At 31.9% G+C, this 16,314-nt stretch overlaps 1 protein-coding gene across 1 annotated transcript; it reads left to right on the forward strand.

Moving 5' to 3' along the window:
• The first annotated feature begins 367 nt into the window (after positions 1-367).
• Positions 368-14,274, forward strand: LOC134718605 (L-proline trans-4-hydroxylase-like). The gene is made up of 10 exons (XM_063581233.1): positions 368-395; positions 1,856-1,872; positions 2,630-2,708; positions 3,566-3,647; positions 4,998-5,105; positions 5,735-5,826; positions 6,360-6,450; positions 9,656-9,785; positions 12,498-12,649; positions 14,070-14,274. Exons 2-10 carry the CDS (start codon positions 1,857-1,859, stop codon positions 14,193-14,195), a joined length of 876 nt encoding a protein of 291 aa, XP_063437303.1. The 5' UTR covers positions 368-395; position 1,856; the 3' UTR covers positions 14,196-14,274.
• The last annotated feature ends 2,040 nt before the right edge of the window (positions 14,275-16,314 follow it).

Raw genomic sequence — 16,314 nt, forward strand, 5'->3', positions numbered from 1 at the left:
ATCTAGTATTAAGAGACTATATGTCACCTTACGAACTTCAACAATGAGCAAAACTCAGACCACACAACAAGCTGTATTGCCCCAGAAAGGACACATATATATACAGAATAGGGTTGAGTTAAACACGTTCTCGGCCGGCGGCCAACCCTTCACCAACACCTACAATAAAATACAAAGAACAGACTGTACAAAACAATAAATGAAAATAGTATATAGAATATAGTAGGTAATGTTTATTTGTAAACCTACAAATTCACTTCTTTATTTACTTATTGTATGTAATGTTCATGTACATAATCTAATATACTATACATGTATGAGAAGTTCAAATTTAAGGACGTCGTTACGATTTAAATTATCGCTTGTGATAACATATTTCTGGACAGTATTGCAAGGTAAATTTAAATTGTATTTGTATTTGTTTGTTTTGTTTAGTTCTGTTTTTACAAGCAATTTTAGAAAATGTCCAGAAGCATTCTTTAAATAGGTGACGAAAAATATTTTAATAACATGGTGCAAAACCTTTTCATAGTGGCAGAACACACTTCCAGCCATTCATTCTGGTCGATCTTCCAAGCTTATTATGTTTATATTAACTGTTGATGTTTCCTTGTTCTGAATATGCATATAACAAACAGATAAAATCATGCAATGACCTTGAGTCCTTTGAATGGCACACTTTCTTTACAAATAAAAAACCTGCTAAAATAATTAATGTAAACCGAGTAAACTTTTAGGATCTTTTAGATGTATTTAGACAAAATAAACAGAAGTGAGTGCAGTTGTCGCGTTACTTGTTGTATATTGATTCTACTGTGCATCCGTCGGACGTCCTTTACTTTGCTTTTTTTTTTAATAAATTCACTGCAGTTAAAAATTATCTAAAAGACTTATTTTATCTACCTTTGATCACTTGTACACATCGCTTTTAACAATATACCGACCGACCAAACAATAGAATACTCACAAACCAAAAATAATAGCGAACAAGCAAATTCGCCGTTTTAGTATCTATTGCATTCCGGGTAATATTTTGAAAAAAGTAGACCAAAAGGTTGTGATAGGTTAAAAATGATCTAATGACGTAGCGTTAATTTCATTTTGGTGTACGAACAATGAGATTACCCATAATCCTTTAGATTCTTAAAAGGCGAATTAACATTGATGACAATAATACATAAAATCAATGACGTATCTACTGACCATGCCTGATATATTTGCCACTGAACGTTAAACGAATATACAACAGGTCCTTATTTGAAAAAAATCCTAGCAGTAGTCAGGGAGTAAGCAAGACAATGTTTTCATACATTAATATGTTTTCTATTCTTTATTCGTTCTTCGTATGTCTAGAAAAAACGATTAGATGTTTTCCCCCAATAAAAGCACGTCATATTAAGAATTAAGTTGGAAAGTTTCCTGAACAAAATAGCTTTGATTGATTAATTTATTCATCTACCCAATAAAATAAAGACAAGAAAAAGACATTGTCAAATCGCATTAGATTCTAATTAATCTCACGACCTTAAGACAATTTGTTTTGTTCCAAGGGCGAAAAACAATTTGTTGCCTTTTCGTTTTATATTTGTTAAAACAAACCCTACTAGCCATTGTAATGCAGATGATGTCAAATCCTATTTGATACATGTTTATAAATGCAATTGCTAAATGTTATTTGATGGCGAGGTAAATATACCAGAGGGACATTCTACTAAAATATAGTCCTGGTACATTTGATAACAATATTCAAACACATTATAAAGAAAATAAACGGACAACGCCATGGTGAAAAAAAGAATAAACAGACACTGACAAAATTGTATTATCTTTATATGATATTGAATATCTTTTTTAGCATGGAAAAGCTAGCTGGTATGTTTTTATTTTTGACTCATATTATATTTGAATTCTTATAAAAATGTAAATTTACTGATTTTCAAGCCTTTTGTTCTGTAAAAGACCAGAACGGCATTATAGGTTACATTATATATATACAAAAGATGATGTGGTACAATGTATGATTGCCAAACAAACAAAACCCACATAAAGTTTCTATATGTCACTGTACGGCCTTCAACAATGAGCAAAGCCCATACCGCATAATCAGCTATCAAAGGTCCTTATTGACAAATGTAAAACAATTTAAACGAGAGAACTAACGGCTTAATTTATGAACCAAATATAAATAAAAAAACATGTTCACTTAATATTCATCTTTTGAATTTATAAGATCGGACTATATAAATCTTCAAAATACTCCTTGGTGCTTTTGGTTCAAGTGTCTTTCAAGTGACATTAAAAAAAATCAAAATCACAACGCAGCTGATGAGGAACACAATGCGCATGACAAAACGGAAGTTTAACCAAAGTTGTGTATACGGACACAAAGGATATGATGTAACATCTGAAGACCGTTACCTCGGACTTGCTGACCGTAGATATTGGTTTTCGTTTATGTACAAAAAAATGGGATAAGCCTATACGAAAATTCTTAAAAGATGTAAAATTAAATTTTAAAGACAATTTCAGATTTTCGTTGTTTTCCTTACCTTGTGTCACATGTTGAATTTGTCAATCATACGACCTTGAAATACCAGACAGAGATCATTTTAATCGTTCTTTTTGACAGAGTATAACTTCACTGATAATTTTGAGACCACTGACCAAATGGTCCAAGATTTTAAAGCCAAAGGTTTTCTTCTTGTCAGGTATGTGCATTTTTTGTTTCGTACGTTTAAATTTGAAATAAGAAGAGGTGGTATGAGTGCCAAGGATACAACCCTCCATCTAAGTCACAATTTCTAAAAGTAAACAATTATATGTCAAAACAGGATCAGTACATTAAATTAATATTACTTAAAGGCTTGTCTTGGGGATAACACCACAAATTGCTTGCCTCGATACATATTAGATGTTTACTAGTAAATAAAAGCATAGTTTTATATTTATTATTAGATGTTCATATTTTATTTCGATTGAGAATATTTTTTGATAAAAAAAAAAAAATGACAACTCTCACTAGCAGTAAGGAGATATAAGATTATCGTTTTTCATTATGACCTTTTTTTCTGTAATTGACAATTATCGTACGATCATGACGATTGGAGCCTAATAAAATGTGCCTAAAACTTATTTTGCTTTCCTCTAGTAAGCCAACTTTAAAAATTTAACTTTTCTAGTTCTTATCACACTCGAAGCAGTGGTAGCCTAAAACATGAATAATATATAAATTAAATTACGTTAAATTTTCTTGTTATATAGACGTTTCACATATGTAATTTATGAATATGGTATAAGGAAAAAAATAATATTAGAATTTAAACCATTCAGGTATCCTCGTTTCCAGATTGAAGACTAGGAGAATAGAATTAAATGTTAGGTTGATGTGGGTTTTTTTTAATTTAAAACACTAAACTGGTACATTTTATAAGATACAGTACCTGCATCACTTGTTGCAAGAAGGTAGGTGTCAAAAACCCTGTAGAAATTATAATTTGTACAAACTTACATCTGGTACACAACACATATATATATATAACACATTTAGTATGGTATTTGTTTTTAGGAACTTGTTTGATAAAGATGAGGTTGAGAAGTTTGTTAAAGCAATGACTGACAGCGATGCCTTTTATAAGAACGCATATGTAGTAAGATTAGTTGTTCTCCTTATCGACGGCTATAGGTAGTACCAAACACTTTCACTAAAATTATTTTGTATTGTTTAATTTTCATAAAATTTTAATAAAGTATTTACTTTGACCCTTTAACAAAAATATTGAAATTTCAAAAACTTTAAACCAACTCTTTTATCAGAAAAATTACACTGGTTATATAGCAGTTTGACAAACACCAATTTTGCTCGCTGAGAAGCTTAATATACCCTTTACAACACAATGTAATTAAAGCGTTTAGCTGACTTTACAGAGTTATCTCCCTGTAGTGTTAGATACCACCTTAAAACACGTTTGTAAATAAATACAGAAGGATGTTGTATGATTACAAATGAGATAACTTTCAACTCGAGGTCGAGATATAATTAATAATAGGCCACCTTAGGGTCTTGAATAACGAGAATAACACACAACGTATAGTCAGATTAAAAATGACACGAAAAATGTGAAATAATCCGAACGAGAAATTAAAGGTCTACTTTATAGCAATACTATTTTCCAAACAAACAAAAAAACAAATGTGAAAGACATGAATCGACTAACTGCTAAATTACAGGCACGTGATGTAAGTTAAAAGAATTTGGTGGGTGAAACATATAGTTTGTTTGAATTATGAGTGTTTACATACTACAGTACGTTTCCTTTTTATGACATTTCTGTTATTTGTATTGGTAATTTGCAATTCAAGAAAAGGGGTGAAAACCGACACCGTAATAACAGCATAAGGTGAAGAAGAACAGACTACAAAAGACATCATAACCAAGAGATAAAATAAAGGAGCAGACACATATGTACACTCAATGTTTGTTTGTTTGTTGGTTTGTTTGTTTGTTCATTCATTTGGATGTTTGTTTGTTTGTGTGTTTGTTCATTCATTTGTATGTTTGTTTTTTTTGTTTGTTGCTTGCTTGCTTGCTTTTTAAAATAGTTTAAGCTCTTTACCGAATGTGGTGCATTGAATCATGTACAATTTACAACATCATTTTATTAAACACGATCGCGAGTTGTGTTTGTCTACTTTTGGTTTTTTAAAACTGATTTCTTTGATATAGGATTAAAAATGTAACAAATTGAATGAGGATCAAAAAATTAGAAAATGTTGAAGCATTAAAAAAAAAAAAAAATTAACAAGATTACCCCTCTAAAATGCATAAAAAAATAACACATTTAAGATTTTATTATTGATATGACTTGAACGTGTTCTCAAAATCAACGCTGTTTTTCCCATGAAGAGGATATCTAACAAAATATGTTATGTAAACCGAGGACTAACTAATCTTAAAACGGGCATTAAGAAAAATATTGTTGGCACTTGTCTACTTTTAGCTAGAAGCTGGGGAAAGAAAAGTTCCCAGAATAACATGGAGTCATCCAGGAAGTGACGTGACCGGATTAGCGGCTAGATCGGAGAAAGTGGTCAACACGTGTGAAAAGGTATTGTAAAACCTTGAATATAGAGAAAACATATAAAGTGATGCAAACTACAAAACAATATTTAAACACCATGTTGATAATTGATCATAAACAGTTAAAGAACACACATCGCTTTTTTTCAAATCGTCTATCACTTACTTGTGATCACTTGTCCCAATTTGGAAAAACAAAAGCTTCTGTCTTAGCAGATAAAAATAAGTTCAACCAAGACCTGCAAATACGATTTACAAGGGTAATAATGAATTTAACATTAATGTATATAATTTTAATACCTTCATTCCTACTTTTAAAATAATGCATCCATTCTTTTAATTTCTCTCTCCTCTCTTTTTTGACACTTAATCCTGATATAATCCAATCCTTCTAAACTATAAAAACAAGTTGATATCTATCCAATTCCCATAATAAGCGATGTCACTTTCACATTGCTGAGGTATTAGGCGCACAAAAAAGGTTTAAATACATGTAACGTATTATCAATTAATCAAAAAAATTTATATTTTTATTACGAATGTATCGTGTGAATATAGTTTAGTACTTTTGTATATTTTTCTGTACGGATATTTATATTTTATGGTATATGTGTTTTTTAACGCACATGTGTTACTTTTGTTTTGTTGTTTTTACAGCTACTTGGTGGCGAGGTATACCATTACCATTCAAAATATATGTTAAAGGATGCTAAAATAACAGCACCACATTACTGGCACCAAGACTATGGGTAATGTTTCTTTTTCCATTTTCTTTCGTTCTTTACTTCTGTCTTTCTTCTTTCTTTCTTTAACTATAATTTGTTTATTTTAAAACATTTCTAGTCACAATAAGATTAAGTGTAAAGTGTATAAGAGCTCAATTATCAAACAGCTGTAAATCAGACTACAGTAACCACTCAGAACATATTCCGCCGATTAAAAGAGTACTAACAAAAACAGACAAAATCTTCATTGCGAAAACACTTCGAAATGATATACAGACTTGTAAATATATCAAGGAGGATCTCAATCTGAGCGATTGCAAAATATTGTGTTCTCTGACCACATGGTACGAGTAATAAAACTAAATAAAAGAGATTTTCGGAAACTCTAAATATGACATGGCTTTTTGTGTATTTTGTATATTATACAAAAAGACATGTTGTCAAGCTTGACAAAACAATGTGACTATTTCATTCTTCCAATGATTTCATTTTATTTCACTCAATTTCATTCATTTATATTTGTTTTAATACAAACTTGTTATTTTCTTCTTCATTAGATACTGGTATAATTGCGGAAATCTTTATCCGGATATGATGACAGTATGGGTAGCTCTAGATAAATGCACTAAAAAAAATTCATGTTTGGAAGTAAGTTATTGTGACATTTGTAAATACATATGTATGTTACATGTAAAATCCTATTTTGAAGTAAGTTACTTGATCATTTGTAAATACATATACCAAATGTAGTAGTAATCAGAACTCAAGCTGAAGAACCAAGTAATAACACTCATAGCACAAAATACTACAGTTAGCCTACATGTAGCTATATCCAACAATAAACCATTTGGTTTTGCTCCTTATTTAAAGCCGTACGGTGGCCTATAGCTGCGAATTTCTGCGTAATTTGGTCTCTTTTATCGAGTTGTCTCATTAGCAATCATACCAAATCTTCTTTTTTAAAATCAATTGTTTGATTGATTTATAAGGATTTCTAGCTAACACTGTTTTATTAAGTCATAACATATGTTAATGATACAATTGTCAAACATCGGCATAGTCAGATATTTCTATCAATTAAATATTTTGTGTGACGAGTGGTTAAGAATGTTAGAACAAATTTATCATACACGATCTATTGGTACCTAAAATACTAAATATTTTCCTATAAGGGCATACGATACAGTTACAGAGGAGGTAATGACGTTACTAATGTAAATTGTTATTTTTGCGACGTCAAACGATGACTTATCGGAAAAAGATACAGGTTTCGGCTGATTTTTATCATGCAAACTGATTTAACCTTGAAAACGAGTTCAAGGACTCGTCTTTTTCAAAATGCCATTTGGTTTTATCACATACGAAGAGTATGTGTGTTATAAATTATGATTTTTTTTGTTAAGAAATAGCTCAAATTTATTTGTTAATAGTGCAATTTAAAAAATAAAATATGAATGTACAGCACGTTTTTCTACATGCATAAACATTTGATAAAGAGCTATTTCTAAACCAAAAAAAAAATCGTATTTTATAGGATACTTATATGAAACCGAAATAACAAATAACTTAACAAAAGCTTGTGTTTATCTTTTTAAACAAAACAAAGTAACGTATATCTGTCGAAAGGAAAATTACGTTCACAAAAACCGCCTAGATGCCAATTGTCACCAAAATTTAAGTATGGGGTCAAAACTGTATCGTATGCCCTTAATGTGATGTTTTTCGAACTGTTTTATTGTGTTGTGCTTTTATATAGTTAAATATGTAATATTGCGTATTTCCTATTACCTAATGTTTCAAAACTTTCGGCTTACAACGCATAACATATGCCAAAGATATATGCGAAATATATCGAAGGAACATTCAAACTCTGACAAAATGGAAAAAACATATACAAAGTATACAAAACACAAAATAGAAACTGAATGACTGATTTACATGAACTGAAACAAAACCCCGTTGGTTTCTTATGGACCACAGATGAGTTAACCTGAACGTCGTTTTATTGAAAAATTTATAAATAAACTCATCATAGATACAAGGAAAAAAATAATTGTAGTTACGCCAGATGCGCGTTTCGTCTTCAAAAGACTCATCAGGAACGCTCGAATCCAAATAATTTAAAAGGCAAAAATGAAGATCGAAGTTGAAGAGCATTGAGGACCAACATTCCTAAACGGTTTGCAAAATACAGCTAAAATAATCTATTCCTGAGATAGAAAAGCCTTAGTATTTCAAATATTTAAAAGTTTTGTAAACAGTTAATATAAATATTACCATATCAATGATAATCCAAATCAGCACAGAAGTACTAACTTCTGGATGTTTTATCCTCGGGGAATAAAACTCCAACAGCAGTAGAAATATTTCATGTAAAAACAATCAAACGCAATAGTCGAAGACAGGAATACATCCCAGTGGTAAAAAAATTGACAAATCGCCCCAAAAAAAATACAAACACATAAATACAAGGATTCGGCGACGCCAGCATCGTGTCACTGTGCATCAAAAATGTATGATGTTCCTACTCTTGTAGTGTTATTAGTCGTGTCGTTTTTCGCATGATGATAAACAGAGTGAAAAAAGGCGAAAACAACTTGACAACTTGCAAACATTTATTTAGTAAGGAAAGTGATTATTTTCGATAAGATGATGATACCGGATATGCACATAATGAAACAACATTAAACATTCCCCTTTTAGAAGATTTTAAAGTGTTTTTTTTTTATTTTTTATCTCAGATCATCAACTACTTCCAAGAAAAATTACGCAAAACAAACGATATATATATATATATATTTAGTATTTCTTGTTAACAATTTTCACACTGGATCTACAATGTTGTAATATTGATATTTCATATTTAATATTTGTAGCAACAATTAAAAGGAAACACATGCATTTTGGTGCACATTTTACTAAGTGGATCAAACAATTGTTGACGAATGAAACGCCAAAAAAACTACCTTTGAGGCATGAGACGCAAAAAATAAACCCTTAAGGCATGAAACAATAAAAACACTGCTTTAATGCATGAAATGTAAAAAAAAGAATCAAAACCTTATATGTTGCATTTCTGTAAATATTTACAATGCAATTTCCCATAGGAACTCCTTTAACGGCTAAAACTGTACCACTTTTACTAGAAAGTTTTAAAATCTTATCCTAGAATTGAAAGTTCATATGCACCACAATTTTTTTCAAAGGTCAAAATATAGGGCTGTGCGGCATATTTTCAACGTTTATATGTCCTGCACCTCTCAAAGTTTAAACTAACACTTATTTTCTTAACTGCCCCTACCTCGAATGAAAGGTTACCACAAATGTCAATGTAAACAATATGCACATGTGTTTTGACTTGTTACATTCCCAAGTTATGGTTCTGTGAGATGGAAAAATTAATTTTCTATAAATACTCAAGATCTCCCCAAAAGAAGCGTGTTTTCAGAAACCGCTGTATTTACAAAGTGCAACCTTGAGGCATGAAACGAAAATAAAAACTACTTTTGAGGCATGAAACGCAAAAATAAAAACAAAAAAAACAACAACACACACACATTTGGCATTTCTTGAGAATTATATGTCAATTGAATCTACAATGTTGTATTATTGATATCTCAGGTGTAACATGGTTAGCAACAATTAAAAGCAAACAAATTTAAAACGAGCCTCTAGTTTTTGGTATGATTCGTGTTGTTTATTCCTTAGTTTTCTATGTTGTGTCATGTGTTCTATTGTTTGTATGTTTGTCTTTTTTCATTTTTAGCCATGGCGTTGTCAGTTTTTTGGTCTATTTATGAGTTTGACTGTCCCTCTGGTATCTTTCATCCCTCTTTTGGTGCACATTTTACAGATACTAAGTGGATCAAACAGTTGTGGAAGAATAGAACACCATCCACATGATGGACAAATCGTAGCCAAGAAATCTAGGGTTGATGTCATCAGGGAAAAGTGTCCTCACATTTACGCGGAAATGAATCCAGGTTTTATATACAATTTATTCTTCTTCGCCAATTCACAAAACGTTTTTAATTATAACATTATTGTAATAGTTATCAAAGGTACATGGATTGTAATTAAAGTTTGCATAAGACTCATCAGTGACGCTCAGATCAAGAAAGTTATTAAGCCAAACAAGTACAACTTTGAAGAGCATTAAGGACCCGAAATTCCAAAAAGTTGTGTCTAATACGGCTAAGGTAATCTATTCCTGAGATACGATAATCCTTAACATATGTCTATGTAATATTCATAGATATCAACATTTTAATATTTTTATGTTATTATTCACCTGATATAAAGGCTCGAAGAATACAGTTAAGGAGGTTACCTACTCAAAGTTTAGAGAATTAAATTGGTTGTGCAACGTCTCAAAAATGCAAATGTATCCCGACTGTATCCTTCTTCGGGAATGCTAAAACCTGAACATGTAAACATTCATGGCATTCCGGTTTACTTCATAAATTACAAATTGGACGTCAATAAATAGCCAATAGCAAATACATAGTACTAAAAGTTCCGTCAGAGTACAATTATATCAATTAATAACTCTAAACAAATAACTTCAATGTTAGCAGCAATTCTATATCAAAGCGTTAATAATAGGAACTACATGCCATCGAAGGTTAATATATAGCTCCGTTCAGAATATGTTAGGATGATGATTTACAAAAAACAAAAGATTCACAAAAGGAACATTGAAATATTCTCTTTTGACGTAAGGTTTAATTTGTGACCGATCCTAATTTTCTGAGTCAAAATGTGATATAGATTCATATAGCAGAACATAAAGAAGGTTTAAAACAGTTTTTCATTGCGTTAAATGTAGTATTTTTAAAAATGTGGTAATTTCAAAATCAATGTTGTTTTTTTGACATTTCCTTTGCTCGCTTTATTGTTTCTCTCACACTTTGTATAAGCTAGGTACACACTGTCGATTAAATCAACTCGATGATCCTGATTGTCCAAATTTCCACGACCACGCTCAACCGGACCTGTTTAAGACTTCTACCCGACCACCATCCGACTGTACACGACCTTAATTCGACCATTCACCACTCCTTAATTACTCCATCCCGACAACAAAATGAAAACTTAGTCAATAATCCGATCAATTCACGATCTTTACAAGATCTTTACTCGACTAGCTAAACCAAATCAACTATTCACGATCTCAGCCTGATTTCGACCAGACCAGATCGACCTGATCGTATATGGGTCGTAAGGATAATCGGGAATCGGTCGGGTATGCACATTTTTAGTATAAAAACGTCCGATTTTTTCTATTCCCTGCCACTTCTGAGTGGGCATTAAGTGGTACTATTGTCCGTTCGTACGCACGTATGTCCCAACATGAACCTTTATAATGTTATATATGCTAGCTCGGCCTTATTGGTGTCCGATGGACACATTCTCCGTTTATTTGGTTATATTCAGTAGAAGGTACGAGTAAATTCATACATACGAAATATCTACATAGAAATAAAGCTGTTGGATTAGTGGGCAAGGTGGTAAGAGCTCAGAGAGACAGGTAAATAGCTGTGACGGAGCTTGTGATCGGACATTAGTCGAGAAAAGGTCGAAACGATAGAGTACTGATTCGCAAAAATTTTGTATTCCGACCAAACTCGATCTCTACCTGATCCTTCCCGATCAATTCGACCGCTACTCGACGAATTCTTGATCTCTTCTCGAGTGACTTGCTTCTCGATCCTTAATCGAATGTTTTTGACATGTCAAAAACTCTTGGGTATAAAGTCAGATCTTCCCGAACATTCTTGTCAATAGAGTCAGACCAGTCTACCGATCACGTAATTTCTCTTCATCGGGCTTGATCAAGTTCATCAGCTCGGCAGTGTGAACCTAGTTTTAAGGTTTTGCATATTTAAATAATTTCAACTCGATCACAACAAAGAGAGTTTTTCTGTTGTCGGTACAATTGATAACATTTGAGCTTATTGATAAAAAGTCAAATCACAAAAATACTGAACTTAGAGGAAAATCAATTCGGAAAGTCCATAATCACATGGCAAAATCGAATAACAAAACGAATAAAAAACGAATGTACAAACACTGTCATATTCCTGACATGGTACAGGCATTCTCAAATGTAGAAAATGGTAGATTAAACCTGGGTTTATAGCGCTAACCCTCTCACTTTAATGACAGTCTCATCAAATTCCGTTATATTTACATTTACAATTTAAGTTGACTTGAAATGTAATGGTTCTATAACATTGAGAATAGGAACGAGGAGTTGATGTATAAAAAGTAAAATCACAAAAATACTGAACTCAGAGGAAAGTCAATACGGAAAGTCCATAATCACATGGCAAAATCAAATAAAAAAAACCGCATCAAAAACGAATGGACAAGAACTGTCATATTCCTGACTTGTAGAAAATGGTGGATTAAACCTGGTTCTATAGCGCTAACCCTCTCTCTTTAATAACAGTCTCATCAAATTCCGTTATATTTACATGATGCGTTAAATAAACAGTCACAATTAATAAAATAGTCAAAATATGGGCACATCAGTCATCATCGCATAACAATTTTAAAAGGGACAATTTAACAGAACACAAAAACATCTATCTACGAACACATGGATTGACTTGAGTATCTGACGTCATAAAATTTGTATACGTCACATAAATTTGTCGTTCAATGTGCATACAAATATTTCCTTTATACAGGTGACGCTTTGTTCTTCCATTGCAACACCTTGCACCACAGCAGTGCAAATCGTAGTAATCTTAGACGCTGGGCTTATATCATGTGTTACAACAAGGCTACAAACAACCCAACGTTTGCCCACCACCACGCCCAGTATACTCCTATCGAAAAGGTATCAATATTTAATCTCTTTTTACTTCTTATTGACGTATTCTTGATCTATATATGAAGTCTCCAACTCATAATTGCAATGAATCATAATTCTCTTTTTGACCGCTTATCGACATATTCCTTAGTCATGAATCAACAAGCACGCTCAGTATACTCCTATCGAAAAGGTATTATTCTGTCCTTCTTTTTAAATTCATCTTGACATATTTTCATCTTATGAATAATTTGTGATTATATAAAAAGATTTTTAGGGGATCGCAAAACTGAGCTTTTGCATATTTGTGACTCGCTATTTCATAGTTTTTTAAAAATTACACGACAAAGTTTGGCCTAGGTTCAGACAACTTAAGTATTCTTCGTGTCAACATATTGAACCTTTACACGAACCTGTTACGAAGGGAAAAAATCTATATTTTGTCATACCAAATACAGTATATAGACGTACTTATAAATATAATTATTTTCTGTGACTGTATTTAACATTAATTTGTAGGATCCTTTACTATAGATAATTTAGCTGATCTGTTAAAACAACATCTCCATGCCTTATATATCATGTTATGTAGTACGACGCTAGATTAAAACTGACGTGGAAAGGTAACACCCTACCACCGAAAGCTTCATTTTTAGGAAACCTAGGTGGTCGTTTGGGACGGCTACAGTGCAGGCGATTTGGTTTCACGATATCTCAGTAGCCTTGGTTCGAATCCCGCCAAGGGAAGAACACACAATTTGCGAATGCAAATTTGCAGATCTAACATTGTTGGGTTAATGTTTAGACGAGTTGTATATATATATATAATCATTTTCTGTGACTGTATCTTGCATCAATTTGTAGGATCCTTTACTTTAGATAATTGAGCTGATCTGTAACAATAACATCTTCATGCCTTATATGTCATGTACTGTAGTACGACGCTAGATTAAAACTGACGAGGAAAGGTAACACACAGCCCCCGAAAGCTTTATATTTGTTAAGCCCAGGTGGTCGTGTGGTTTAGCGGGACGGCTACAGTGCAGGTGATTTGGTGTCACGATATCTCTGTAGCATATGGGTTGAATCCCGACGAGGGAAGAACAAAACCTTTGCGAAAGCAAATTTACATTGTTGGGTTGATGTTGAGACGAGTTGTATATATATATATATATATGCTTTCGCAAATTTCCTACAAATTAATGCAAGATACAGTCACAGAAAATAATTATATTTATAAGTACGTCTGAGTCAGTGACAACCCTACAACAGATTTATCCATCGGATCACTGGCAATGATGGTGAGACATGGCTGTTTATTTACGAGTCTAAATTGAAAATATATTACTTAATTAGAGAGCGATCAATGAAATTGCATTTATGTAGGAATACGCGTATTTTTCTTATTTTGTTTAACAGTACACAAATATCTTTTACTTTATTTTAGGTACCTAATTCTGCAATTAAAGAATGCACCAATTTAACAGATCTTTCTGGAAAGGAGTTTATTCATCCGAATCAGAATGCAAGCATTGCAGAATTATTTGCTAAATATTCTGCTAACCCGACATAATTGAATAGATAACCTGCATATGTACCAATAATGTGAGCTAACAAAAATTTGCAATAAATTTTCGAACCATTCAGATGAAAGTTTGACGTTTAATTATAGTCGACCCTGTAGTTATATCTATACAATATTTTGCGTTTTCGACTTAGCGATTTCGTGTTTTCGCCTTATATAATATGAGGGGTGAAAACGCGGTAACACAAAACGGCCTTAACCGGCCATCATATATATCACTTATATGAAAATTGAACGCTTGAATAAGAAAATTAACAGATCAAAGTTTATTACAAATTTTCAGATCCCGGCTGTACAAAAAGAGCTCATCTATCAATTTCGATAGATGTTAATCTTTGAAAAATATTTGTTATGATGAAATATTGATTGTCAATATTGATAATGTGTAAAACTTTATTTACTTAATGCATATAATACATGCAAATACGAATAAAATTGATAAGAGGGTTAACACTTATAATGTACTTGGATAAACTATTTTAAACTGTTCATCTTTGAAGAAGATCTGTTATGATAAATATTGATAGTCACCATGTGTATAACTTTATTTACTTAACGCATATAATACATGCAAATACGAATAAAACTGATAAGAGGGTTAACACTTATATTGTACTTGGATAAACTAATTTAAACTGTTCATCCTTATCAAATCTGATTTCTAACATTAAAAACATTATAAATAATATAATACCAACCTGTATTATATAGAAGATACCATCTGACACTAGTACTACTTTATAAGAGCCCTTGTGGTGTAAAGCTCTGACTTTAAAACAGAGGGTTTAAAAAAAAACACTCAAATATTCTCATGTTAGTCTGAAATATGTTTTAAAAGCTGGTGAATTAACATTTTGATTTATAAATCTTAACGATGAATTTGCCTTGATTGATGTCTTAATAATGCTTGGATTTCACAACCTACAACTTTTTTTAGCATAATGTCAAGGATGTTTGGTCCGTGAAACACTTATCAATTCAAAGTTTTGAAATTTTAGATTTTTGGAATTTTGATCAAAGTTTTAAGATATCAAAATTTCAAATTGTGTTAAAGTTTTTAAATTTTGAAATTTTAACCAAATAAGTAAAATATCAAAATTCTGAATATCGTTTTTATAAATTTGATAGTTTAGGAATTTGATCAAACTTTTAAAATACTAAATCTAACGTGCAATTTTGATTATTTCACTTTTTGAAAGTTTGATTTTTTAAATTTTTGATTAAAATATCAAACATAGATAAGGGGCTAAAATAGGGGTACCTGTAAAAAGCGAAACGAAATAAAAGCGGAACGAAACGAAACAGTATGAATTGAAAACATACTGATACTTTAAAGTTTATGAATGAAATAAACCACAGACAGACAGTTGTAAGCGATGAAAAATTGGATGACAAAATTAATATTTCTCAAAGATAATTCATATAAAAACCAGACGTACGGCTCTGATATTGACCATTTTACTTGCTGGTTTTTGTAGCACTCATATTTTAGGAGAAACAGGAGTAACAGTAAAAACTTTACAACTCGCAGTAGGTCAAATAGTATGGCTAGGCTAGGTTGAGCATGTATAAAACTTTCTACTGAACTCTAAGCACTAAAATAAGCTCAATACACGGTGTATTATCTCTTTTGATTTCATTTTTTTTCTGTTTTGCTCTACGACTTCTTACTTTCTGCATTCATGTTGGCTAAATAATATATCGTTTCTTGTACACTATGAACGAACATCTTAAACATTTTAATCTGTTCTTTGTAAGTTGTTGGCCCTAAATATTCAGCTTTGAGCGTTCCGTAAGAAGGTCGAGCAAGAAAAGCGATTCGGTCGTAACTTTTAACGTTATCGGTTTTCATTTTTATCGGTTGTATGACGATCATAATTATATCAAAATTGAGAATGGAAATGGGGAATGTGTCAAAGAGACAACAACCCGACCAAAAAATAAAAAAAACCACAACAGCAGAAGGTCACCAACAGGTCTTCAATGTAGCGAGAAATTCCCGCACCCGGAGGCGTCCTTCAGCTGGCCCCTAAACAAATATATAATACTAGTTCAGTGATAATGAACGCCATACTAATTTTCAAATTGTACACACAAAACTAAATTT

Source organism: Mytilus trossulus, chromosome 5, assembly GCF_036588685.1.
Source record: "Mytilus trossulus isolate FHL-02 chromosome 5, PNRI_Mtr1.1.1.hap1, whole genome shotgun sequence".
Lineage (NCBI taxonomy): Eukaryota > Metazoa > Mollusca > Bivalvia > Mytilida > Mytilidae > Mytilus > Mytilus trossulus.